The 26,373-nt window shown below is 27.7% G+C and overlaps 2 protein-coding genes and 1 long non-coding RNA gene across 7 annotated transcripts; 2 read left to right on the plus strand and 1 right to left on the minus strand.

Annotated features, from left to right (window-relative positions):
• The first annotated feature begins 1,728 nt into the window (after positions 1-1,728).
• LOC122499091 (endoplasmic reticulum mannosyl-oligosaccharide 1,2-alpha-mannosidase) lies at positions 1,729-5,508 on the plus strand. Its single transcript, XM_043607169.1, has 11 exons — positions 1,729-2,063; positions 2,300-2,470; positions 2,555-2,714; positions 2,936-3,121; positions 3,239-3,387; positions 3,583-3,771; positions 3,854-4,041; positions 4,205-4,331; positions 4,444-4,608; positions 4,701-4,844; positions 4,935-5,508. Exons 1-11 carry the CDS (start codon positions 1,965-1,967, stop codon positions 5,151-5,153), a joined length of 1,797 nt encoding a protein of 598 aa, XP_043463104.1. The 5' UTR covers positions 1,729-1,964; the 3' UTR covers positions 5,154-5,508.
• Positions 5,509-6,750: 1,242 nt separating this feature from the next.
• Positions 6,751-25,488, minus strand: LOC122499094. 4 transcript variants are annotated; one of them, XM_043607173.1, is made up of 3 exons: positions 13,429-13,779; positions 9,216-9,427; positions 6,751-7,824 (listed from the first exon to the last, which is right to left on the minus strand). In XM_043607173.1, the coding sequence occupies exons 2-3, from the start codon at positions 9,305-9,307 to the stop codon at positions 7,479-7,481; spliced, it is 438 nt and encodes a 145-aa protein (XP_043463108.1). In that variant the 5' UTR covers positions 9,308-9,427; positions 13,429-13,779; the 3' UTR covers positions 6,751-7,478. The 4 variants fall into 4 exon arrangements, with proteins under 4 accessions (XP_043463108.1, XP_043463109.1, XP_043463107.1 ...); XM_043607174.1 differs by lacking the exons at positions 9,216-9,427; positions 13,429-13,779 and adding an exon at positions 25,060-25,488; XM_043607172.1 differs by lacking the exons at positions 9,216-9,427; positions 13,429-13,779 and adding an exon at positions 17,048-17,367.
• On the plus strand, positions 17,569-25,103 carry LOC122499097. 2 transcript variants are annotated; one of them, XR_006301303.1, is made up of 3 exons: positions 17,569-18,872; positions 21,139-21,308; positions 24,965-25,103. It is a non-coding gene; the product is annotated as an uncharacterized LOC122499097 (long non-coding RNA). The 2 variants fall into 2 exon arrangements; XR_006301304.1 differs by having other exon boundaries at positions 17,839-18,887.
• Positions 25,489-26,373: the final 885 nt, after the last annotated feature.

Raw genomic sequence — 26,373 nt, forward strand, 5'->3', positions numbered from 1 at the left:
AAATCACTTTTTGTATATATTTTTTCATCTCTGATCACTAAATTTTCACTAAATCACTGAAATAGGGTGGCAGCAAGATTGACTTTATTAATTTCCCTAACAAAATATTTTTTCCTGACATGTCCCTGATTTTACTGACAAAAACTTTTTTCCCTGACTTTACTGATATGTAGCCACCCTAGATATTGACTCGAATCAAATTATTCACGTAAGGTGAATAATAAAAATAATCAGCGTTTTCAAAATCAAACTGGTATAATGAAATACCAGAAAAAAAAATTATTTTGATCGGAATTTAGTGTTGATGGAAGAAAATTTTCCCAACACAATATTTCTCGCGACACACATTTTACGATAGTAAAAAATATCTGTTAAAAGAAAAATTAAAAACTCACTCATTGCTGACTAACTTACGGAGAACTGCGATCAGCTGTCCATGATATCCATCCTGGAGCTGCTTCGAAACGTCTTTTCTTCAAGGACACTAACACAAATACACGCCGAAATTAATTGCACTTTTATTATTCGAAGTGAATTTAACACGTGGTCGACGCAAAAAAAGTCCGTTATCGTGAATCTTTTGCTCTCAAAAAAAAATTTTAATGCGAAATCACTAATACTCGAATAGAATTGCACTCCCGATGACCTTCCGGGTCAAAACAAAGGGTAAACGAACGAAATGAATTTGGAGTAGTGTCGACAATGACGTGACGTCACTGTGCTTGGCAGCCATTTTGTTTCTACATGTTTCTTCGACTTTTATCTATAACATCTTCTAACATAATGTGCTATATATTGCTAAAATGTTCGAAATATTGCTGAAAATTGCTAATTCTGCAACAATATGCATCAATATATTGCTGCAATGTTTGAAATAAACCTGAAATATTAGCGACAAATCGCGACGCGTATGACGCCTTGTTTGAGGGAAGTGAATACAAAATGTCCGACACGAGACAAGAGATCTCAATGCACATTTATGAAAAATGCGAAATAAATATAAATTTTTTTGTATCCGGACAAAATTTCCAAAATCAGAAACTCTATAATTGTAAAGATAAATTAGTTCTTTTGGAATTAAAAACGAAAAATATGCTACCACGAGGCGCACGAATGCCCGCGGCTTCACGTCAATTTTGTCAATCGCAAATGAATCAGAAAAATGTGAACGAATTGCCCGTTTAAAGTTGAAATTTGATTAAAAAAAAGAATTAGGAAGAATATTCTCACTTTTATTGGTCGAAAAACGAAAAAGAACAAAGGATTGTTCGATACTTGTTGCAACTTGTCGCAACCTGTCGGGACGACGCGAGACAGAGCGCCACTGGCGGTCACTTCTGGGAATCACGGCCATATTGCCAACGCCCAGTGACGGACCACCAACCACTGTCGCCCTGCACTAAGGGAAAAAAGAGAAATAACATTCCCAATTAATTTGTAAATAATACTAAAAATCGGATATTCTTTTAGCACTAATTTTCATTCGTTGTAGCTTTACACTTTTCACAAACAACAAAATCAGTGACGGCAACAAGGATGGGAAACGCAATAAATTTCCACAACGACAAAAGAGCGCATGCGCGAGAAAAATTTTTTCATTGGTCACAATGCGCGCGTTTATTTAAAATAAATATCTTTTGTGTACAAAACTGCCATGGATGGGAATGTAACCTTAGGGTAAAATGTGGTAAAGTGTCATTCATTTTCCCTTCGCGATATTCATAACGTAATTACGTAATTACCTTTGTCGTTCGAAGGAAAATACGTGACAAATGTCAACGTATTTAAATTAAAGGAAAAACAGCTGCGGGATCATGTTTATCACTTATTAAATCGTTTTTCTAGTAGTAATTTAACAATTTCAATTGTACTCTAAATGTTTCCCATTGCACAAAAAGTAGAGTACGTATTGCAGCTGTTTGGAGCTCATTGTAATAGCAACAATAAGAACATAACCTAAAAATATGTTCTCAACAAAGGATTTAAGTAAAGTAGATTATATTAGTTTAAATATTCACGACACCTCTTCCTTTGCTCGAGGAACTTCTCGTAGTCTCTGGAGGGTGAGTATCTTTTTTACCATTTACTCCAAGAGTTAATTTTTAATATTTGACGATAAATTAATGGAGCCGACTCGGCTTTTTTTTGTCAATATTTCTCTCAATGTAACACAATTAATTTAAACTTATATAAAAAAAACACCTTTAATTATTACGTATAAAAACATGTTAATTATTTAAGAGCCAACATTATAAATTTTTTGTGTGTTGAGTTGAATAAAAAATGAAATATTTTGCAGAAATGGAATCAACTGTCTCGATTTCAAAGAAATGTGTTTTACTTTGCCATTATTACTGTCGCTCTTTTAATCTTCTATTTACTTCCCGGAGGTGCAAGAAATATTCTAATTGAAACTGAAAATAGTTTTGATACCGGGAAAATTAGTCTCGAAACTCCAAAACCAAACAAGGTTTGTTTCTTTGAAATTTGAATCGTCTACGATAGAATTAAATTTATTAATGATTATTAATGAGAATTAAATCATTCATTTTAGTTGGGAGATGTGTTGGTCGTTGATAATGTTGATCCGGCAAAAATATTAGACACTGGGGATGTGATAGAGGAGCCCCAGTTTCAACAGGAACTTAATCAAGTTGATGACGATCAGATTGGCGAACCACCACAACCGAAGACAATTGGACTTAAATTTACCGGTTAAGTTTTTTTTAATAACCAGTTCAATCTTTAACAACATTGAAATATTCCTAATTAAATATTTAAATATAAATTTAATATAAATATAAATGTTTCTAGTTTAATATTAATAATACATATTTCTATTATCTAATAATATCTAATAAAAATATTCAGTCAGTTATATTGTATAATATTCAGTATTTTTTTTTCTATTTAACTAATTTTGTGTTATTTTCAGGTCCTCAAAATGATAGGCAGAAAGCTGTGGTGGAAGCCTTTAGGCATTCCTGGGCTGGATACAAAAAGTATGCTTGGGGCCACGATAACGTTAAACCGATATCAAAAGGATATCACGAATGGTTTAATTTGGGTCTTACAATTGTAGATTCTTTAGATACTATGTACATAATGGGTTTAAATGAAGGTAAATTATGTTAAATTAGTTTTCTTAATATTTAGTTTTTAATAAATAAATATATACTAATAAAATCGAAAAACGGCAAAAATCGGAGAATTAACGTTGAATAAATTTTCCTTGCAGAATTTAAAGACGCCCGTGATTGGGTAGAACATTCTCTAGTGTTCACATTGAACAGAGATGTAAATTTATTTGAAGTTACTATAAGAGTACTTGGGGGTTTATTGGCCGCTTATCATTTGTCTAGTGATAAGCTTTTCCTTGACAAGGCAGTAAGTAGAAATTTTGTAAATATTAAACGAAACGTATAAAGTTCAGAGTAAACATTTTTCCTTATTTAGAGAATATAAAAGTTTATTGTGATATAAAATGTAAATAGCGAATCAATAATAATCTCGAAGTAATTTTAATAACTAATAATCTAGAACTAATTTTTTTAAGTAGATTTTTGAAATTAAATTTTACAGATTGATCTTGGCGATCGATTGTTGCCCGCATTTTCCACACGATCTGATGTTCCCTATTCGGATGTAAATTTAGGCATGAGAAGTGCTCATAGTCCTAAATGGGGTCCGGATAGCAGTACAAGCGAAGTGACTTCCATTCAATTAGAATTTCGTGATTTGAGCCGCAGTTCCGGCCAACCGCGATTTGAGGTATTTTTTTGAAACTGAATTTATTTGTAAAAATTTTGAAATTAAAATCCATAAAACTATTGAAACTTTTTTCATGTTTCAGGCTGCCGCCGCCAAAGTTTCCGAACACATTCATCGATTAGAAAAATATGACGGTTTAGTTCCAATTTTTATAAATGCGAATACAGGAATGTTTCGAGAATACGCAACGATAACGTTCGGAGCACGAGGCGACAGTTATTATGAATATTTACTGAAACAATGGATCCAAACAGGAAAAACTATTGATTAGTGAGCATTTTTTATTGATTAATATCATTAATATTAATTTTGTCCCTTAAAAGGCTTTTAGTCCTAGGAACGTAAATTCTAAATAAATCTAATCGTAATCTTCTTAATAAAATAAATAGACATTTTTGTTCTGAATTTTATTATTAATTAATATTCTTTTCAGTTTAAGAGACGATTATTTATTGGGCATTGCTGGAATGCAGAAGCATTTAGTCAAAACAACAGCTAATAATAAGTTGCACTTTTTAGCCGAACTTGTCGGAGCTGCAAGAGAAATGAAACCAAAAATGGTAAATATAATTTTTTAGAGAATGTATTTAATTCAATTTATATTCTCAGAATTGAATTATATTCTTTTGAATTCTCGAAGAAAACAGTATAAATTTTAAATATATTTTTTAGGATCATCTTGTTTGCTATTTAATCGGAACTCTTGCTCTTGGCTATCATAATGGTCTGCCTTATACGCATATGGATCTCGCACATAAATTAGTTAAAACTTGTTACGAAACTTATGCCATTCAACCAACTTTCCTCGCTCCTGAAATCACATATTTCAACGTTTTGGTAATTATTTTTCAATCAAACAAAACTATCTCAATTTAAACAAAAATGAAATCAAAAAAGAATTTTATTGAAAGGCAATATTTTTTACACAGAACTCACTGGATAATAATCCAATGTACGTGAAGTCAAATGACGCGCATAATTTATTACGTCCAGAATTTATAGAAAGTTTATATTACATGTGGTATTTCACGGGCAACAAAACTTATCAAGAATGGGGTTGGAAAATATTTCAAGTAAATTTTCATAATAATAATTTAATAATAATTCTCTTCCTAATGAATTATACCTAATTAGTGTCGAATTAAATCTTTTGGTTCCTTTAGGCATTTGAGAATTATACCAAAGTTGAAAATGGATACACAAGTATTGGAAATGTTCGAAATATTCAGAATACTCGTCCTAAGGACATGACTGAGAGTTTCTGGTTTGCTGAAACCTTAAAGTATCTTTATCTTCTCTTCGACGATAGTAGACAATTAATAAATCTCGACAAATGGATCTTCAATTCCGAGGGACATCCATTGCCAATATATGAGACATAAATTGCAATGAATTTTATATGGTTAAACACCATATAATGACATTTAAATTTCTTGCAATGAATTTATGGTTCACACACCATAATTAATGGCCAGTTTAGAATTTCAGTTGAAGAACGAAGACAATTTTTGGCTCGACGCCAAATCACTTCTCATTTTCAATGTTTCTCATCACAATTATTATTCAAATCACCCACTACTAGGAGTGGACATTTTTTTCAACTATCTGACACAGTAAGTACTACGACATTTTTTTTTCTTTCTAGAGTCTTCCATTTTTAAATTTTAGTTTCTTTTTACGATTTACGATTATTATTTTTATTTTAGAATGATTCGAAAATCGTTACTTAATTTTCTTTTCAATAAAATGTTTTCGATTCATTAACTAATTTTAATAATTAATATTTTAATGTTTTTTATTCGTATATTTTAAATTTTATTTAAATTTTGATTTATAATTTTAAGATTTCGATTTTAATTTATATTTTATTAGTTTACAAATTATTTTGTTTTTTATGTTGGGATTTTGGGGTTTTTTTTAATTCTTTTTCTTAATTTCTGTTACAAAGTACTTATTTCATTTAAAATTTGTAAACACTATTAATCATATCAAAAATATTAAGAAGAATCTTATTTTCAAATTTTTAATTTTTGTTAATTGAGCGATAAATAATAGGCGAATAAATAGTCTTTTCAATGATAGAAATTTGGTCCAAGAAGATATCTTCTGTTGTATATCCAAATATTGTTAATGAATTTTCTAGTCGTAATGATAATTTTCAAAGCACCGTTATTGTCAAGTTTATTAGCAATATAATATAGAAAAATGATGCGTGCGATAATGTAGAAGTCTGGATATTAACATTTTAGTGAACTTCAATCTAGTTTTCTTTAGCTCAATTTTATTTCTCTGTGAATCTTCTCTTTAACTTAATGAAGAAAGACTGTTTACTTTTTTTTAGGAAAAATTCCTAAATCTAAAATCAAATCTTAAATATCTTATGAAAACTTTCTCAATATTTGAATTTTGACATTATTTAGAAAAATATAAACTTATTATACTAAAAATATGCTTTTTTGAAAAATGATATTAACTAAATTTTGCATTTTTTCAATTTTTAATAAAAAAAAAATGTAATTGAAAGTAAATTGTTTACAATTTGATATTAAATTAAATAGATCTTAAACTTTAATAACTTTACAACTTCTTTTTTCCGCTATGATTAATAAATTGTTTTTAAATATTTATTGACAATTAAGCGTGTAGTTTTATATATTCATAGAATCGAGTGTTTTTATATTTACCTGAGAGGAAAGTGCAAGTTTGATTATAATAAAATAGAAATTAAGGATCGATAGAGTGAATTGAATCTTATCGCAATCGAAATGTGAAAAATAATTCATATGATTCGTTTATTTATTACAAAAAAAATATATCACAATTTTCTACAATTTGCTTAAAAGAACTTTGTGAAAATGTTGAAAAATTATATCAAATATTAATGAATTAACGAATCTATGTTACTAATTTAATTTGTAAATATGAAAGAAATATGTAAAAGGTTGAAGAATATTTAACGAAAGAAAAAACTTCCAAGGCTGTAAAACAAATTGCACTTTAATTAATTCCATCTGTACATTTTACAAAAAAAAAAAAAATAACTATTTGATAAAAAAAATGAATGTGTAAAACATCTGAGTATCAAATCGTTTTAGATTTGTTATCCGTATACAATTTTTTTTTTTTGTTTATTTGTAATAAATCTAATTTTATGCAAATATAATATGAAATCACTTTTTTTTATTGTCTAAAAATTTTAGACGTTCCTTCTTAATCTTAAAAATAAATCTGGTCCCATTTTCGCAAAAAAATCACTTGAATTTTTTTTCAAAATGAAATTGAAATAATTTTTTCTCGACGACATAATATATATCTAAGAATATATACAATAGATTAAAAAACTATGATCTAAATATTATCGTAATAGAATTATTTTCGTTTTCTAAAATTTAATAAATTATTCGTAGATAATTTTTTGATTTCACATGAAAAATATGAAAATAAATATTTAATCGAAGATTCCTTTTTTCTTTACATTGATTGAAAAAACATTGTTTTGAGTCCAAATCTCAAAAATTTGCTGAATCACAGTTGCTGTGTGTATTTATTCACAATTGCTTTCTTTTTATATACAGTTAGATAAATATTTATATATACCTAATAAAAAATTAAAAAAAAAAAAATGGCGACAGTTCACGTCCTGAGGCTGATATGATTGAATTCTTTTCAGGATATAATTTAACTCTTTTCTTTTTAGACCTTTTTTTTTAAAGTATCGTACACTCGCAACACTGCTGTGTAAAATAGAGACATTTAACAAAACAGGCATCATCCTCGACGTCGCCGACTAATTGTTTGCCATCGGTTTGATCATAATCGAAACAATTTTTCTCAATTTTTGGCTGAGGTTCTGGCAGTGGGAGACTTTTGACAATTGGCACTGCCTCCTCAATATCCTCGTTTGGCACATTTCCATTTGTTTTATACGATTTCAGTGGAGTGAGAGGAATATTTGTTGGTGTTGTCTTTCCCGGTCGCATCTCCTCGGAAATATCGAATCCAGGTGGAATTGATGTTGTCATCGGAGGTGGTGAGTCTCCCGATACCATAACGCTGTAACAAAAAATATTTTTTATTAAATCTTTTTTTCTACCAGAAAATAATTTTATCGAAATTTTTGACATTTTCAAACATTTTTCAATATTTCCACAACTTCCAATATTTTCTTTCACAAATCCTGAATTTTTGGAAATTTAAATTACCGAAATTCTTTTAGTATTTTTTCTGAATTATAAAAATTTGAAGAAACTTCGTAAAGAAAGTAAAAAATAGATTTTGAAAAATATTTCTATGGAAAATTGGAGTTTTTATTCGAGTTCAAGAACAGTTTCTCGTTTTGTGAGTTTAACTATTGCATATGAAGTTATTTAATATTTACTATTCACTTCATATCACCTGACACCACTTTCCAAGTATTATATTCAATATTGTCTATTTCGACAAATCGAGAATTGAAACTGATCTTGAGTTTAAAATTAAAACTCATCATTTTTTGAATTGCTGCAATAAATTCAAAGAAATTCACCTGTTATTTTTTTCCTCGTACAAGAAACGAAATCATATTTTAAGTTCAGAATTAAAAACTATCAGTCGTAAAATATTTTACAATTTTCTAATTGAAAAAAATTGTCTCTAATTCTTATTTTTGTTGAACTTAAGAAAAAATTGCCAATCATTGTTTTTGTAGTGTTTTATAGAGATAATGAAAACCTCTTCAAAGATAATTGACGTAATAAAAAATTGTGTCAATATGCTAATGTAATTAGATAACAAAAATTCTTTGGTTCGTAATTATTTTATAAAAAATGTTACTTTTGTGAATTGTTTTTCTCTTTTTCAAAAGAGTTGAATTTCTTTTAAAGAATTCAACTGTCATTTCAGCGTGGTACCTGTGTAGAAAATAAAAATTTTTATCGATTTGAGATTTATGAAGACAAGTGTAAGTTTCCAAATATATTTGGACAGAGGTGTTTTTTGAGGAGTCGAGGAATTTCAAGGACATGGAATTCAGATAATATATTCTGACAAAACTTTGTTTTTATTTCCTTTCTTTTTTTCTTCCTTAAATAAATTTGTTTTATTTAAATCCCTTTAACTTCTTGTTTCTTTTTATCAGGAAAAATCTTGGACTCGCACACATTTTTTAAGAAGTCACAAAAAAAAAAAAAAAAAACCGTAAATCCAATATTTATGGAGTCTTAAATTATTTTCGTAAGTATTTTTAAACTAAAAATTAATTTGTTATCCTTAATTGCATTTATTATTTATTTTTCTATTTTATTATTTTATTTACTAAATAAAATAGTGAAAAAATAAATAATAAAACAATAAATTAAATTAAATTAAAAAAATTAAATTAAATTGAAAAAAATTAATTCTATGAAAAGCTTTGGAATTCCGACGAATATATTATAATCGTTGGTAAAAATCAGAAAGGCACAAACCATTTGGTTTTAAGGCAAGGGTGCATCCTTGCCTTTTCCTCAGGCGTCAAGGTCGCATAATACATCTGCTCCTGAATTTCGCCTAAACCCATATTGAATGAACAGATTTATAATTTTTCGATGCAAATGGAAACCGAAAACTTCACAATTAATCCTTAAATCGATTTTTTCTCCTAGTCGCGAAGTTCGACAATTTCCTTCTCAATATTCGCCTATAAATGATACACAAAAGCAATTTTTAACAGACTTTTTCATTTGCATTTTTTTTCGACACTTTTAGTATAAAAAAATATTTTTTCGAAACTTAACAATTGAAACCAACAACAATTAATTATAATCGTAGGAATTGAAATCAACAATTCATTTCAATTATTTAATTGAAATTAAAATTTAATTTCTATTTTTATTTTAAATTTAATTTGAAATTGAATTTCAACTATTTAATTGAAATAATTTAATTTCAACTATTTTTTTCAATTAAATCAGAGAAATTAATTAAAATATTCAATTATCCCTATAATTTCTCTTTTTCTCGATTATAATAAATATTGACCACCCGGCGCGTGTGTATGTAAGAAATGTTTGATCTCAATTACATTCTCGATAATAATCAATTTTATTTTAGGATTATGTTTGTCTATAAATTTATCAGTTATGCATGAACTTCCTGGAGGAAAGACAACATAAAAACCTAATAATAAAATTCATTGAAAGTAAATTTAATACCTAGACGTTACATGGTTCGTTATCTCGATTAGTTTTTTTCTGCCTCACAAGATTAGTAATAGTCTAGTATATAAAAGATTATACGTAGAATTTTCAAGACAGCATCTATGAAATCCAATCGCCCAGAGAGAATCAAGATGATCTTGCACTTTTCATCCTAAGATAGTTGCACTATATTGCCTTCATTCTATATTTACAGTGAGATAAGTAAACTGCTTTGCCAGGTAAAAATATATTTAAATAATTTTACAATTAATTTTTTTCGCAATTTTTTTTTCATCTTTTATATTTGTCTAGAAATTCTTTTATTTCGTCAATTCTTTTTACTTCTTTTTGCAATTCTTTCGATTCCTTCGATTTTTTTACTTCTTTTATTTTCTTGCAATTCTTTCGATTTTTTTTTTTTTTTGGTCCTTTTTCAGAATTTAAAAGTTACTTTGAATATTCTTTTTTATTCTTAATTTTTGCTTTGACCTTTAAAATTATTAGATTGTATTTTTAAAAAAATCTACAAGTTTCAGGAGTAATTGATTTAAAATGCAAATTTCAGGAGGAATAAAATTAACTTTTTCCTTAAGAGAGCTAGACGATAAACTTGAGAATTCATACAAGACGCGTTGCAAATTACTTTCAATTTAAAATACGACTGAAATTGGCAATATTTTCTTCTCCACTTTTTTGAATTATTTAAGCTAATTACATTTCAGTTTGACTCGAGTCTTATTAATTCCAATGGGCTCAATTACCTCCACTATTTTTCTGCATATTTTTAGACATTCATTTTAATGAATCCTGCTTGTAATTTCATTTTTTTCAATAATTCAATAACTTTAATTCAATAATTTTCTATTATTGAAATAATTTGCTTTGTAATAATTATTCGAAATAATTAAAATTAATTTTTAAAATTACTTCAACAATTAATTATTGAAATAAATATTATTGATAATTATCTGTATAAAAATGGTATTATATTTCTTGTCGTAAACAAGAAAAGTTGTTTCATTAGATCAATGTACTTTCTATATATATGAACAATAACTTGAATATGTATAATAAATGACAAAAGAATTAGTGTTCTCTGTTAATTCAACTTGAATGTCGTGACTAGACTCTGTTTAAATGGCCAACTAGCGAGTCTAGAATTCCCTCAGGCATTCTTAATAGAGGCTAACGAATGTCCACTTGATAAACGGATCATTGAATCTAACTTGTGCCTTGTACGATCGTCAAATTGAGATCGTGATTAACTTTCGATATGTTCACTTGATCAGTGTCAAGTAACCAACTTGGGTCCCGATTGATGCTGCTGTATCGAATTAAGACGAACATTTCAAAATTTCTACATCGCAAATAATTTTCAATTTTCATCTCTATATATAACTCTCTCTCAATGAATCATAATCTTTTATTGACAATCTTTTTGGAGAAAATCTGCAAAAAATAAAATAAAAAAGTAATTTCGAAATTATGAAACAATAATTAAATATTATTTGCTGCAAATACTACAAATATTAAATAAATAAATACTAAGTATAAATATTATTACCGATTTGTGAAAATTCAAAATTTTTTTTTTTTTAATTTTTGAATCGAAACAATTTTGAATTTTGAAAAACAGATTTTTTAATAAAAGAAAAAACTTGGTTACTTGCTCTTATTTTTTTACGAAACGAAAATTATATTGGAGGGAAAAATTTGGTCCTCTGGGGATTGAAAATAATTTTACGACCGAGTCGATTTGGACAAAGATTTTCATGTCTCCACAAGAGACGTGACAAAGAAATTTTATGACACACTTTTTTTATTGTTAGTTAATAAAGAAAGTCCTGTAATATTTGAAATTATTGCGGACAATGTTCGTGTAAGGATGAAGAATGAACTGAGGGAGAATCGAATCAAGATTAAGCAGCTGCTTTGCACATGTACCCTCTGTTTATTCTTGAAAAGAAACGCCCTCGTGAGGGCAAAATTTTTCAAGGCCGAGAATTTTGCAAAAGAAGAACATAACAAAATCAATGAATTTTTTTTATTCATTTACTATTCGATTCTAAACGAAAAATATCGATAAAAGAATACTAAAAAGGAAAATCAATTTTTTTTGCTAGAGAGAAAACTTAATTCAAAACGAAAAATATTTTGCTATTTAACTCAAGAGATCGAAACGAAGAAACGAAAAATCGTTTCTCATTCTCGATAAGTAGTAAAATACCTAGTGGTCAAAAATGACAAAAGAAATTTTCTAAGTTCCAAAAGGTGTTCCGAAGCACGTACTGTCGGCGACTTTTTCCAAGAAACAAAACTACAAATTAAGGGATAAATATAATCACGACAGAGGGACATTCCAGTTTTCCTTTTTTTTTTACAAAAAAGAACAAACTTTCATACTGCATTTACAAATTCCGGAAGACCTTGATGGAAACAACTTGTTCTTAGACTCTCCGACTTCCTGTTACTTTTCTCACATGTGCAATTATTTTCCCTTTTTTTACATTCTTAAAAAAAGAATTAAATATTTCATTCTTGAAAAAAGGAATTAAATCTTTCATTCTTGAAAAAAGAATTAAATCTTTCTTGTTTCTTTTAGATTCAAATATTTCGAAAATATTTTCTCTCTTTTTTCCCCCCCCCAAAAAAAAGAAAGGTGATTATTTTTTTTAAGAGGCTGGTTACATTTTGAAATACCTGAATTCCTTTTCGTTAATAAAAAAAGACGATTTCGAGATTATCTTTCGTAGGCGTTCTTGATACATTCGTTATTGGCTTTCAGCTCCTTTGGAACCAAAATGAGAAAGAAGAGAAGAGAAATTTCAGGTTCAGCTTTATCCAGAGTTGAGATTTATTTCACTTCGAGTCATAAAGTGAAGAATTTTAATTTCAGAGGGGAATTTTTCGAATTAATCGTGGAAGGAAATTTTGATTTGATTTTTTTTTATCGTCGCCGAAAAAGCTCTCGAAATATCGAAATTACCAGGTGAATTCAAAATTTGAAATAAATAATTATTCATAACTATAAGTAATAATTTTAATTATAAATAATAATTTAAGTCTATAAATAATTGTTTATAATTAAAAATAATAATTTAATAATAGTCTATAAATAATTATTTATAGAAAAATAGATGTTTTATTAATTTTTGATAGAATTTAATAAAATTTAAAATAAAAAATCGAAACTGACGACGGAATAAAAATATTTTAACAAATATTTTTATTCCGTTGTCAGTTTCGATTTTTTATTTTAACTATTTATAACTATTTCTGTATATTCACTACTAACTGGTGGTTTTAATTTTTAAAATTTGCAATTATTCTAATTGTAAATTAATCACTCTCAACTGTTAATAAATTAATATTCTATAGTTTCAATTGTTGTCAGTTTCAAATGTTTTCAAATATTTTCAAATTGTTTTTTGAAATATTCTTTTTCGAATTAATTTAAACGTAGGTAATATTTTCTTTTTCAAAATATTAAAGTCCTTCATACCATTGTGTAAAAAATATTTTCGGAGTAAAAGTCTGAAAAAGTAGCACCAAATCACAAATTCACAAAATATGACAATTTTCGAAGATACGTTTTTGTCGAACGTTTCCCTTTTTTAAAAAAAAAAGATTTTTCTTTTTAAAAACCACAAAAATAAGACACTTTTAAAGGAATTGATTTTTGATGAACAGCTGGAATGTATGAAAGTGTATATAATAATATTAAATAAGCCGGTTGAAGCCGGTCGCTGTCGCGGTTGAACTGCCGATTCCTCTCCACGCTGACAATTTTCACGTGGAGATGAATTTCAAAGCCGGAGGGAGAGAATCAGGTACGTGAAGTTCTTGGCGAGTGCTGAAGAATCATATATGGGAGCAACGTACGACCAATAGGCATTCAGCTCTCTGAAGAAGGGTCTCGCAATAGGGCCTTCTTTTCATTGTAAGAAAAGCTTCTACTTTACCATGCAAGAAGCAAAAGGTCTTCTTCAACTCATGTGACAATCTCGACTGGTAAATGAAATTGATAAGATAATAAAAAGCACAAGCAACACAAGAAACACAAGTGTCATCAAAAGGTAAAAACTACACAGAGAGACATAGCCGATAATAAACTCGTCGGTACAAGAATAAACTTCCCTCTAAAAGTCTAAATTCTCGTAATTTCCTCCTCTAATTTTATGAATCTTTCACAAAATCTCCTCCTATAAAATTACAAACAATTTATAACAAAATATTTATTCAAAATAAAATTCTAAATTTAGATAACAACTTATACGAAATAATTGGTGAATTTTTCAGACAGAAATATAATAAATGAATATGATAATGAACCTTATACGATATTGCCTATCGGCGAATGCGACAACGAGTTGAAAAAGTAGAATCGTAAAGATTAAAATTGATCCGAAATAAAATTAATTCGAAGGTCAATTAATGGGTTCAGTGACGTCTCTAGAAACTCCTTTTCACTTAATTTACAAACTGACATTCTTTGTTCCTCCCTCTCTCTCTTTCTATTTATCTTTGACTAGTTGATGAATTAATAGACTTCCAGAAGTGCCTTCAAGGAAAATTATATGATTGTCATAAATTGTCTCTAAAGGACAAATTCCTTTTAATAATCTCCTCTTTCCTAAAACAGAACACGAAATCATCAAAACAAATTCTATTTTCCGTCAATTAATAATCACAAGGAAACAACAAAATGAAAATAAACAATTTTTTTGTTTTCTAAAACAAAATAGGATTCATTCCTTTGTTCAAGGATTTAATCTCCCTTCATAAAGCATCACAAAGCGTTTACACTCTCGGCACGAAAAAAAAATTGTTTAGTTCGTCTTCTATTGTGAAGGGACTGAAATGCAGATACAAGATTCACTGCCTTATTCAGGAAGCGTCAAGTGACGTGAGAAAACTTCTACAAGGAACTTCAAAGAACAATAATTGTAATATGAAGCTAAGGACTGATTTTTTGACTTCTGGAACCAAAGGCTTTTTAAAAATATTTACAATTTGTCACTTTAAATAAATAATATAGAAAACCAAGTTCTCTGTAAAACGAAAAATTAAATTTAAATAAATAAAAATTTACTCTATTTACACATAAATTAATTTTGTCATTTAAGTCCAAAATTCTGTGTAAAAAAAAATTTACTAGTTTTCAGTAAAGTCACTTTTCACTGCACCTGACTATTAAAAACCGTTATAAAAGATTAAAGTTACAGCTTGAAGTTTTAAAATATACGCTCTAATGCTTCAATGAATACACTACACTATATACTGCAAATAGAGAAAAAGAAAACAAGAAATTCGATTAGATCTTTAAAAAATTGTGTTACTGAATAAATGTATGCAAATTTGAAACTACATAATATTCTGATCTCATAATTTCCCTCGGGGGTAAACTTATTGTTTATTCTGTGTGAACCATTCAAGAGTAGAATTTAAAAATCTAAAACTAATAATACGTTATTTATATTTTTAAATTGTACATTCTCTATAATACAATATTTCATAACTATAAATGAAACAAAATTAATTTTTTATTACTATAAATGAAACAAGATTAATTTTTTATTACTATAAATAAAACCAAACGAATTCTTTATTAAAGAAAAGTAAACGAAATTAAATGAATTTTTTATTAAAATAACTAAATGAAACCAAACGAATTCTTTATTTAAAAAAAGTAAATGAAGCTAAATGAATTTTTTATTAAAATAACTGAATGGACCTTTTATTAAAAATTAAAAACATTAAAAAGAAAAATAGAAAACAAGAATTGAAAAAAAATAAAGAAAAATAAAACAATTGAAAATGTAAAACGTGTAAAAATAATACCTGAAACACCTTCCTCATTCTCGGCAAAATGATAAACACAAAACCGCAAAAGACCTTAATGAGCAATGAAGCGAAGTTCTCTGATGAAATTTTTATAAAACCTTTTTTTTTCTTAATATTAAATAAAATTGTGATATTATTTAATTACTTATTTCTTATTTTAATTATTCCAAGGGAATTTTCAAAGAAATGAAAATTCTTCTATTTCTAAAAATATAACCTTTAAAAAAAGAATGTTATATTATAAAATAAGAAACACAGTTTGACTTACCGATAAACTTGACGTTGGGGAAAAAGATTTCGAAAACGCATTTTTCAATTGGTCACCAATTGGTTTTTAGTTGAATTTCAATAATATAGGAAAAATTGAGGCCGACACAAAGAAGGTTTTGAAAGAGGTTTTTGCGTTCAAACAAACGCTGACAACGATTTAAAACGACTGGACCAGTGGAGTTGAGAGTAGATTCATCCCGCACAACGAACGTGTTTGGGAAACTTTTTTGCCTTTGTGTGTGCGAAGATTCGTGAAATCCTGGTTTGCTTTCTTGACTGTGTATATATATTGAGAAGGGACAACAACTGAAGACGAAGGGTATAGACCCACACACACAAGCGAAGAGGTGAAGGGACAGAGAGGGAACAAACGTGCTGCTTGTGTGTTTGTGAAGGTTAGTTTTAGCGGGAATTCCACTCACCGAGGAGTAGACCATGGAATTTCGAAGGATATTTCACGTTTCGGAAGATGGAGGTCAGGATCACAAATATGTCGACTAAAGAGGTTATCAGTAGACGAATCTTCTTCATTTAATTTAATAGAATTACTATTATGAAAATACTTTTCTTTTGACGCGAAATTCGACGCGAATGCCATAATTACTTAACCGAATTTTGTTTTATTAAGTTTTGTTTATAACTATTTGACTTTTTTTATACCAGTAATAAGTAACGAATTTTAACCGTTTCAATCTTTTAATTAACAATTGTTATTGCAATTGTTTGGAAGCAGAGAAACTTTTTTTCTTTTGGACAAAATGACAGACTGTTCTGATTGGTCCGTTTTTTAACAAACGACCAATCAGGTTTGTTCGTTCACATGCGTGACCTCAACTATACCCAACCTTGCCTAGAACATAACCTCACTTTTCTGAGTAATGACATGACGGTGCATGACTGTAATAACTTTCAGACTTTCAGTGTTTGTTGATATTTTTTTGCAATTTTTGATAAATTTCGCTAATTATTTTCACTGATGGATGATTTATATGTAAAGTGGAGCTTACCCTGCACCTGTGTACATCGAGGGAGAACGGTGGTGATCATAATCTTTGTTCTTTTTCTTTTTTAAAAGTACCCAAGCTCGTATACTTTGTCTCTTGCTGCCAGTTTCTTTCTTGGGTGGTCGATTATTATGTCGACCACCCCCGGGTCCTGATCGTTTAAACATGTTTTCCACTTGAGTTTTCCTTCCTTTGTATTTAAATTTCAATAAAAAATATCACTAATTTGCCTTTTTTTGTCTTTCCAGAATTTCGGATCGTTTGGTTTTTTAATAACAAGAAATACAGAGGGAAGAAGATGGTGTTTTTTTTGGAAGACAAACGTAAAAACTTGACGAAAATAAAATTCGTCAGTTGAATTTTTATTTCTTTGCGAATGGAAATCAGTTTACAGGTATAAGATGAATTTCGGTAATAGTTTGTAGAGCACACGTGTCTAAGTTTTGTGAAGGGGTTAAGAGGTGAATTTGTCAAGATTAATAGCGGGTCTTTTTCATTTTTTGAACTTGTTTTTTTTCAAGGTATTTACGTAGAGAAAGTCAATCTCATTTCGTCATTCCTATAAGTAGTAAAGTGGCTTCAGCAGACACACGTGTTACTTGGCGAATGTCCCACGCCTTCCTTTGATGATATGGTGAAGGTTCTCCTTGTAGTACTTGAAATGAACCCGGAAGTATTATTATATGCTGGGCACGTGATGGTTTTAATCGTGTAAGCAACACAGACCTTCATGAAAAGTTTTACCCGGTTGTGTTTAAACGTATCCAATATACCACATATTATTGATGGTATACATTGCTTTTGTAACGGTAAAATCTGCCCTGACGCCTACGCAATTTTTTCGAAAAATAACCTTTTCATTTACGCCCAGAAGGTAAATTTGCAATTTCTCCTTTTTTGAAAAATAATTGAAACGATTACTAATATCGTTGAATTATTATTATTGATTCAAGAATAAGACATATTAAACAGTTTTTAATCAACAATTGGTATTATTTACTAATTATATGATTTTTTTTGATATTTTTCTCTTCAGGTATTATCTGGGAATATTTCTATTTTTCTAGTTATGAAAAATTCACTGTATGACGCATAAAATGATGTTTGGGTAAAATTCTTTTTGTTACAGATTTCATAGCACTTTCACTCTTTAAATTGTAGCTGCTGGGAAATTTTCCCTTGCAAAACATGTAAAGCTATTCGTCTGTCTAATCGCACAAAAGATAAGCTAGTTTATTGCGTCTTCTTAGCCGCAATAAAAAAAAGCAAGAAAACCAGTAAAGCAGTATTATACACGTTGCACGAATCACGGAGACAACTATACTGTCGGCTATATTCAGACGGATTTTTAATTCCATGGACGTTTCATTACATCAACACTCTATAGCAGAGAGTTCATTACATCATTTCTCACTATGAAAGAGCGTAATGCTTCCATATTAACCTGAATTCTTACGAAAGAATTTTCATTTCGGCCATAAATTTCTATTGTTCCAAGGATTTCAATGCTACTTGCTGTATGAGACAATTTTTTTCCAGAGTCAGTTTTTTTTAGAAATTTGTGAAGAAAACAAAAATTTTAATTTATTTGAATTCATCTTGGAAAATGCAAGTAAAAATAGAAAATAGTAATTACTTTTCGTTGTATAGATTAAATGTCTGATATACGATTTTTCTTTTTTAGATTTTAGAACTGCGTGTATTAATTTCTTATCAGAGGAGAGAAGGGGATTTCCAAAATGCGCGTAATAGAAGAAATGAAGGTCGGGGAAAATCAACACTATAGACTTATCTATTACCATGTCTATTGTGATTGAAAAAAAGGCAGGTGAGCAGAAACAAGGTACTAAGTCGCAGTCGAAAATTTTTTTCACTGACTAACTTTTATAGCCACTGAATTATTTTTAATGCAAATTTTTTTTCTAAATTCTATTCTTCAATTAAATCAAAATGTTCTGAAAACAAGTAGGAAAATAAATTATAACACAAAAAAGGAAAAGTATTGCAAGTGAAATAGCAAAATCAGGGTTTCCACGCAACCTGCGGAATCCTGAAAAACCTGAAAATGACAGGGAAATTTATAAACCTTGAAATAACCTGGAAAAGTTGGGGAATTTTGATCGGAATTCTGTAAAATTATTGTATTCTAAAGTTATTGTGCTTATTCTTGAAATTTAATTTTACTTAAATATTTCAAAATTAATTCATTTTTAAAAGAGTTGCGTTTACAATTTTCATAAATAGATGAACTTCAAAGGGTTTTAATTTGAAATTTATTTTAGAAAATTTCAATTTTGAATGAATAATAAAATAAAAATAGTAAATAATAAAAATTTCACAGAAATTCTATTATTTAGAAATTTTTGATAAATTTCTTCGCAATAATTCAATTATTTTCATGGAGAATAAAATTTTTTACCAGGAATTCAATTATTTTCAAAAGTGATAAAATTCTTCTCAAAAATTTAATTATGATCAAAAGTTTAAAAAAAATTCTCGTCAAAATTTCAATTATCTTTATAAATAATAAAATTCTTCCAAATTCAATTATTTTCAAATTTATTTATTTATTTTAATTTTCATAAAATTTTACAAGAAAATTCAATTATTTTCAAAATTTCTTTTGAAATTCTTGTCAAAATTTTAATTATTTTAATAAATAATAAAACTCATAGCAGAATTTCAATTATTTTTAATACAATTTGAATCGAATTCCTCGAAAAATGTAATATTATTCTCAAAAATTTTATTAAAATTCGTCAAAAGAATTCAATTATTTAAAAATTTGTTGATAAAATTCTTTATGAGAATTGAATTTTAAGAAACCTTAAATTATTTATTTATGTATTTAAATAATTGAAGTCTCGAAGAATTTTCTAATAAAAATTTATTTAAAAATGAATTTCAGTTAAAATTTTAGAAAATAATTGAATATTAAAAGCATTGTAGCGTGAATTTTGAAAAAGTTTCAAATTAAAAGCTTTGAAAATCTGAATTTTTCATACTTAACATTTCTGCAGAATTAATTTGTTTAAAAAAGTGTAATTTCTTTCAAAATTATTTAATTTTAAAAAGATTTTAATTTGAAATTTTTGAAACCGAAGAGTAAAAATAAAAAATACCCTTAACGAAGAGTAAACTTTACAAACAGAAATTTGTAAATTGAAAAAAATAATATTGAAAGAGAAATGAAAGAAATTAGCGAAATTTGATTTGAAATATTGAATGAGTAAATGAATTAGTGAATGAGATTCGTAATAGAAAGATTGAGGAAATTAATTTTGTCTGGAGCACGTGTCTAAATATGAAATAAAATATATGGCACACGTGCTACTGACTCTTTCTTGCGTAACTTTTAAAATAAAATTCCATCACACGACAAGAAGTCATCGTCAGCTTCCAAGCGAGAGGTTGCAGTAGAAAATTGCAACATGTATTCTGTCAAGGTCAAGGGCATCAAGTTGCCAGTTTATAAAGGCAAGTCCCTGGGCAGAGGTTTGACCTGTGCCCTCGCTGGATTCGAAGCTCCATTTAAACTTTAAAACCATCTCCAAACGTTTTCATGACAAAAGTATATAGTACTTTAAAAAGATATTTTTTCCTCTTTCTGTCTCTCGTGAAATTAAATAACACCTTCCGAAATATAATTCTTCAGAAACATAATGATTTCTGCTGAAGGAAACTAACTGATAATGATGACGATTATTCCCCCTTAGAAATATTAATTTTTTCAAGGTGTTTTGAATTATGACATGAAATATCAGAATATTTAAATGAATAAAGTTGTCGCCTTGAAATATAGATCAGTTTCTAAAGTGAAAACTTGAATTAACAAACATGGTAATTCAAGGACTTTGATTTTTATTTTAGAAGAAACAGATTTTGCTTTTTTTCTCCTAAAATTCGATTTTCTAAATTTGTCTTCCGAAAATAAGAGAAAAATTGTCAAATTAAGTAAAAAATGATTTTAAAAATTCTTTTTACGAAAGTTTTTCGAAATACATTCAATTTTCTTCTGAAAAAAAAAGATTTGGTTATATTTATGAGAATAAAAGCGATGAATTTTGGAAATAAAATGTTTTTTCTTTTTTCAGTGCAGCTCGAAGGTGGAAAAAAAGGAAAATGCTTTTCTGAAGTGAAAGGTTGACGAACCAAACATGATTCGTGGGTAGACTTCAATAATGAGACGAAATAATAGAGAACACAGGGACATTGAAGAACAGTCGCCTACAATTTGTGATTTAACAGGCAGGAAGTATAATTCGTAAGTAGTAAGGGTTTATTTAGAAATTCTCCTGCCACAGAAAGGCCGAAAGCGCCAAATGTTTATTTTTATTTTTCAAAATTCTCAAGAAACTTGAAAAATATAAATAAACGAAATTTATTTTTCCTTGGTCTTAATATTTTCGAAATTAATTTCACGTTTAACGTGAAATAGTCAGAAATCAAAAAAATTCTAAAAAAACTAATGAGAAAAATAATTTAATAATTACCTACAATAATAATAATAATAAGAATAATAATAATAAAAAAATAATAATTAATAATAATAGCAATAGTAATAATTTCGTTTTTTGGATATCGAATTTTCTGTTATATTTTTTATTCGTCCTCAAAACTGAGAACCTCCCATCTCGAGAAACTTGAGAACCATTATCTAAACAGGTGTCAGATCATAGTATGTTTATAGTTTATTTATAGTCAATATCTTTTTTCAGTTTAACTTTCTGATAGTATAAAATAAATGCCATCTTGTCTGTAAAAATACAGATTTTTTAATTTAAAAATTGAAGGTGAAATTTTTTCAGTTCTCGTTAATAAAACTAGTGTTACTAATATCATTATGTATTTTAAACCAGCAGTTAAGATTTTTCTCAAATAGTTGAAAAAAATGAAACACAGTACAGTTTTACACATTATAGGTCATTTGACTTGTGTGAGCATTTGTAAATCGCAAAATAAATCTCATGTTACGTTTACAAGTGTTAATTTGTTAAGTACAAAGAATCATTCTTGCTCTCGTCATTTTAATATTATGTGTGGGTTAACTCAGTTTGTTTCCGCTCTCATTAACAGCCGACAATCCTCTCTTTTTTTAATGAAGATGAACAAAGGCGAAAATTCGTTTTTTTATTAATTTTCAGATGAAAACAAAATTAAAATCGTAAACTATAATTTTTACATATACTTAATTCTCAGTTTTTGAAAGTCGTATCCATTTTTAAACTTTAAGTTTTTTTTCTGGAAATAATTCAATTTAGAGAAAAACAGAGATTTAGTGAAAAAAATGTTTAATTAAATATTTAATTTTACCTCCAGTTTGAATGATTTTTCAATATTATAGCTGTACCAGTTTCCATTTTTGTACTGAAACTTTCCTTTCGTTAAAACGCAGACACTGTGTACTTATATGGACAGTATACAAGTCCTTCATTATATCTTTTAATGTTTTTTTAACGATTTCATTTTTAATTAACATTAACAATTGAAAATTGTATTTTATTTCTCATTTCTTTTAATTTATTGAGAAGAGAACCATTCATTAAATTTATCAATAACCATTCATTAATTAAGTTTAGTTACAGATTTACAATTATCAAGAAAATTATTTTATAATTTTTCTCCGATCAAGTCATTTATAAACGATTATCGCCATTATTCAATCTTTTATTATTTTTCCCTTCTCTCTCTTAAGTGTAAAATTTTCTTTCAAATACAAAATTTGAGAGAATATTACAAAAATACTGGTAATATTAAATTATTATTAATCAAAAAATTATCGATTCGGTGTTCTATTAATTTTTCAAATAATATTTAGACAGATGGTTTTAAAATTCCGAAGTTCTAGAAATTTTTTTCGGTACTTTTCGAGTAATGTTGACTCATATGTGGCACATGAGGTATTTTAATAAAAATCCTTTCTTTTTTTGAAGTGAAAAATCTTTTCTTTTTTTTATATTTTAAAATTGAAATTTTATTTACTATTGAGAAAAATGAGACAATGAGACAATTTACGAATTTTTTTTGTGAAGAAATTGTGCAAAAATTTTCTCGAGTGACTTCGCCCCCACGCCAAAAAATTATTGTCCTTTTTTTTATCACTGCACGTAAAACATGGTCGATATAAGAAACCGGTTCTCAAGAATAAAAGACAAAAAAAAGAAGAAAAAAGAAAAAAAAATATCAAACTCTCATACCGACGTCTTCTCACAAAAAAGTATTGCCTTACAAATTACAAAGAGAGCTCTTGAAGTATATTAGAAGTTTTTCTCGTTTATGAGCATAATTTGATATTTTCTTCTTTGAAAAGAATTGAGAAATTTTTCACATATATTCTTGATATGTAATTTATCTCGCGAAATTAGTAAAATTCTTTATAATCTCTCTGCAAAGTATCGCAATTTTTTTTCTCGCCTATGCAAAAATTTTTCTCCTTCTCGAAAGTTTATTTTTAAATATATCTTTTTATTTACTTAAATATATTTTTTTATATACTTAAAAATTTAATTAATAAAGTTCAGCAAAAAAAATATGTGTATAATTTATTTGTGATGAATTTACAAAAATATTTTCAAAGTTTATTTATTTTCAAAATTCCTTTACGTGACTTTCGGTTAAATTTAATTAAAGAAAAAAAAAATTTTTTGTGATATATTATACAATATATTTTTGTTGGTGCTTGCAAATAATTGACAAGAGAAACCGCATACAATATATAACTTCTTTTTTATACGACAAAAGTTGCACATTATGTTTCTTCCGGTTTTTTATTTTATATATATATGTATATTTGTGATCAAGTTTCGTCGAGAATCTTCTTTTTACTTGAAACACGATCCCATTTTATTTCTGAATTTTTCGCTTTCATATGAATTTTGTTGCTTGAAAAGAGAGTCTCGTTAACTGTCTTCCAAATTTATTAATTAATTATTTCCACTTTTTTGTCGTGATTCGGTTCAACAATTTTCGTAAATCAAACAATTATAATTATATTAATTATTATTATTGTTATTTTATTATTATTATTATTATTGCTTTATTATTATTATTTATATGATTATTAAATTATTTTTCTTATTATTATTATTATTATTATTATTATTATTATATTTTTATTTTTATTATTATTATTATTCTCATTATGATAATTATAATTACTAAATATTTAGATAATTATAATAATAATTATTATTTTCATTATTATTATTCGCAAGAAGAATGGTAAAAAAATGAATCTTCTGCGTGCCTTTGGTTGTAATAATAAGCCAAAGAATTTCATCAGCAAAATGAAATTTGTACTCTCAGTGACAACTTCATTGACTTTTTAAAGGAAAAAAATTGCTAAGCGCACCTCGGAAATGACATTTGCTCAGTATATAATTAAATGTGTAAACACTAATTATGTATTTCCGATTTGCAAATTCAAAATCACATGAGTACCTTCTCATTTGAATAAATCTGAATAAAAATTTCTTGTGTTTCTTTAACAAAAAAAAAAAGAAAGAAAAGACCATAAAATTTCGTTTAAATAGTTTCAAAGAAAAAAAGCTCCATTTTTTTGCAAATAAGAAAAAATTCCTAATTTTACAGTTTAAAAATTTTTCATTGTTTCTCTATAAGTAGGAAATTTTGTAATTGGCAATTGTTTTTCAGAATTTAATTTCTACGTTTCTTTATAAATTTTACTTATAATTATTTCTTCTTGTGAGTATTTTTCTTTCTGTTTTTTTCGTTTCTTTTCTATTCTTTTTCTTTTCCTTTCTTTTATTCTATTTTATTTCATTTTCTTTTATTTTGTTTCTTTATTTTTTTCATTAATTTTTTTTTCTAGACTAGAAAATGTTTAAATTAGTTTTAAAATTAAAAAATAAATTTGATCGCAAAATTGAAAGTTATTTAAAGACTAAAAATGTATTGCAGGTGGATTGCGAAGCTGTAATAAAAGAGAGTGTGAGATGACAGTAAATCGCGAGAGGTATTTAATTTTTGTTGGCTACTGGAAGTGTGACACCCACCTATCAGAAGTCCCTGGAGATTCTTCGACGAGATAAACATCGGCATGAGTGATAAACGTTGTATCCTTCATTTTTGGGGTTCAAGGCGGAAAGGGGGAGGGGTAAGTAAAATAAATGAAAAAAAAGAAAATAAATAATTACACATCACCGTTATTATCTAACAATTTCGCGAAATTTTTCTCGCAGCATCATTGGTATCACAAAATCACTACTTGATTGAAGATACATTGATTATTTAATAGGGAAAATTGAGAATTTTTTTTTTGACTAATGTCAGTGTGACGTTCTTCATGTGACGTACGTAAATTTCTGTGTCACGAACCGGTTTTATGGCATGATCATCGTGCCCTTTTTTTATATTTTTTTTTGTCTTTTTTTGCTGTTTTCGGTGAGGAACAACACTCCAAACGAAATACCTTCCGCTTCGACAGCCAAAGCCCGACTGACAATGTGAAATGAACGATTCTCCCACGAGGGAGTATTATAAGCGTTCGAAGCTACAGGAGAACCATATGCGGCTTTAGTCTTCAGTTTCTTGCACTTTTCTTTGAAATCATTTTTACTGGCAATGATATTCACAAAGATTTTCTATTATTACAGATCTATAAAGAATATTTTTATTGCTTAAACCGATTGCTGTTGGGATGGAACGAAAAAAAGGAGGAAACTATCAGAGGCGAATCTTGGAAAATTTCGTTTTTTTTGCTTGTACATAAAAGGGAAAAATGAAAGGTAAATTGTGATGAAAATTCTCTGGATTTTTTACTTGAGGTAGATTTTTATTTTTCTTATGGACAGAAAAACGTTTTGAAACCGTTTTTTTATTTACAATCTCTTTTTTTGAAAGATGTATTATACACATTCCTTTTCCATTGTTCAGAATCGAATCAGTATGGGAATAAATTCAGAAAGTATATAATTATTCGAAAACGGATAATAATCATGCAGAAAACACTTTCTATAAAAATACATTCCGTTTAAAGTTCATGGTTTCAATAGTTTAAACTTTCAATGTGAATCATTTTATCCAGTCATTGATAATAATTATTGTTTTTCTTTAATTTCTATTCTTCTTTTCTATCTAGAATCTATCTAGAATTTATCCAGAAAAATTTGAATAGAATAGAATAGAAGAAAATAGAAAAATACTAAAAAATACCAATTAATTAAATTTACTTTTATAGAGAATTTTTTTCGAAGTTAATTAGTACATAAAAAATATTCTACTTTTCAACTTTTGAGACACTTTTGACGAGTGTGTTTTCGAGGTAAAAAGCATAAAGGAAGTTACGTAAAAGTGATTCTTGAATTGGA

This window comes from Leptopilina heterotoma, unplaced genomic scaffold (assembly GCF_015476425.1).
Source record: "Leptopilina heterotoma isolate Lh14 unplaced genomic scaffold, ASM1547642v1 Lhet_166, whole genome shotgun sequence".
In the NCBI taxonomy this organism is placed as follows: domain Eukaryota; kingdom Metazoa; phylum Arthropoda; class Insecta; order Hymenoptera; family Figitidae; genus Leptopilina; species Leptopilina heterotoma.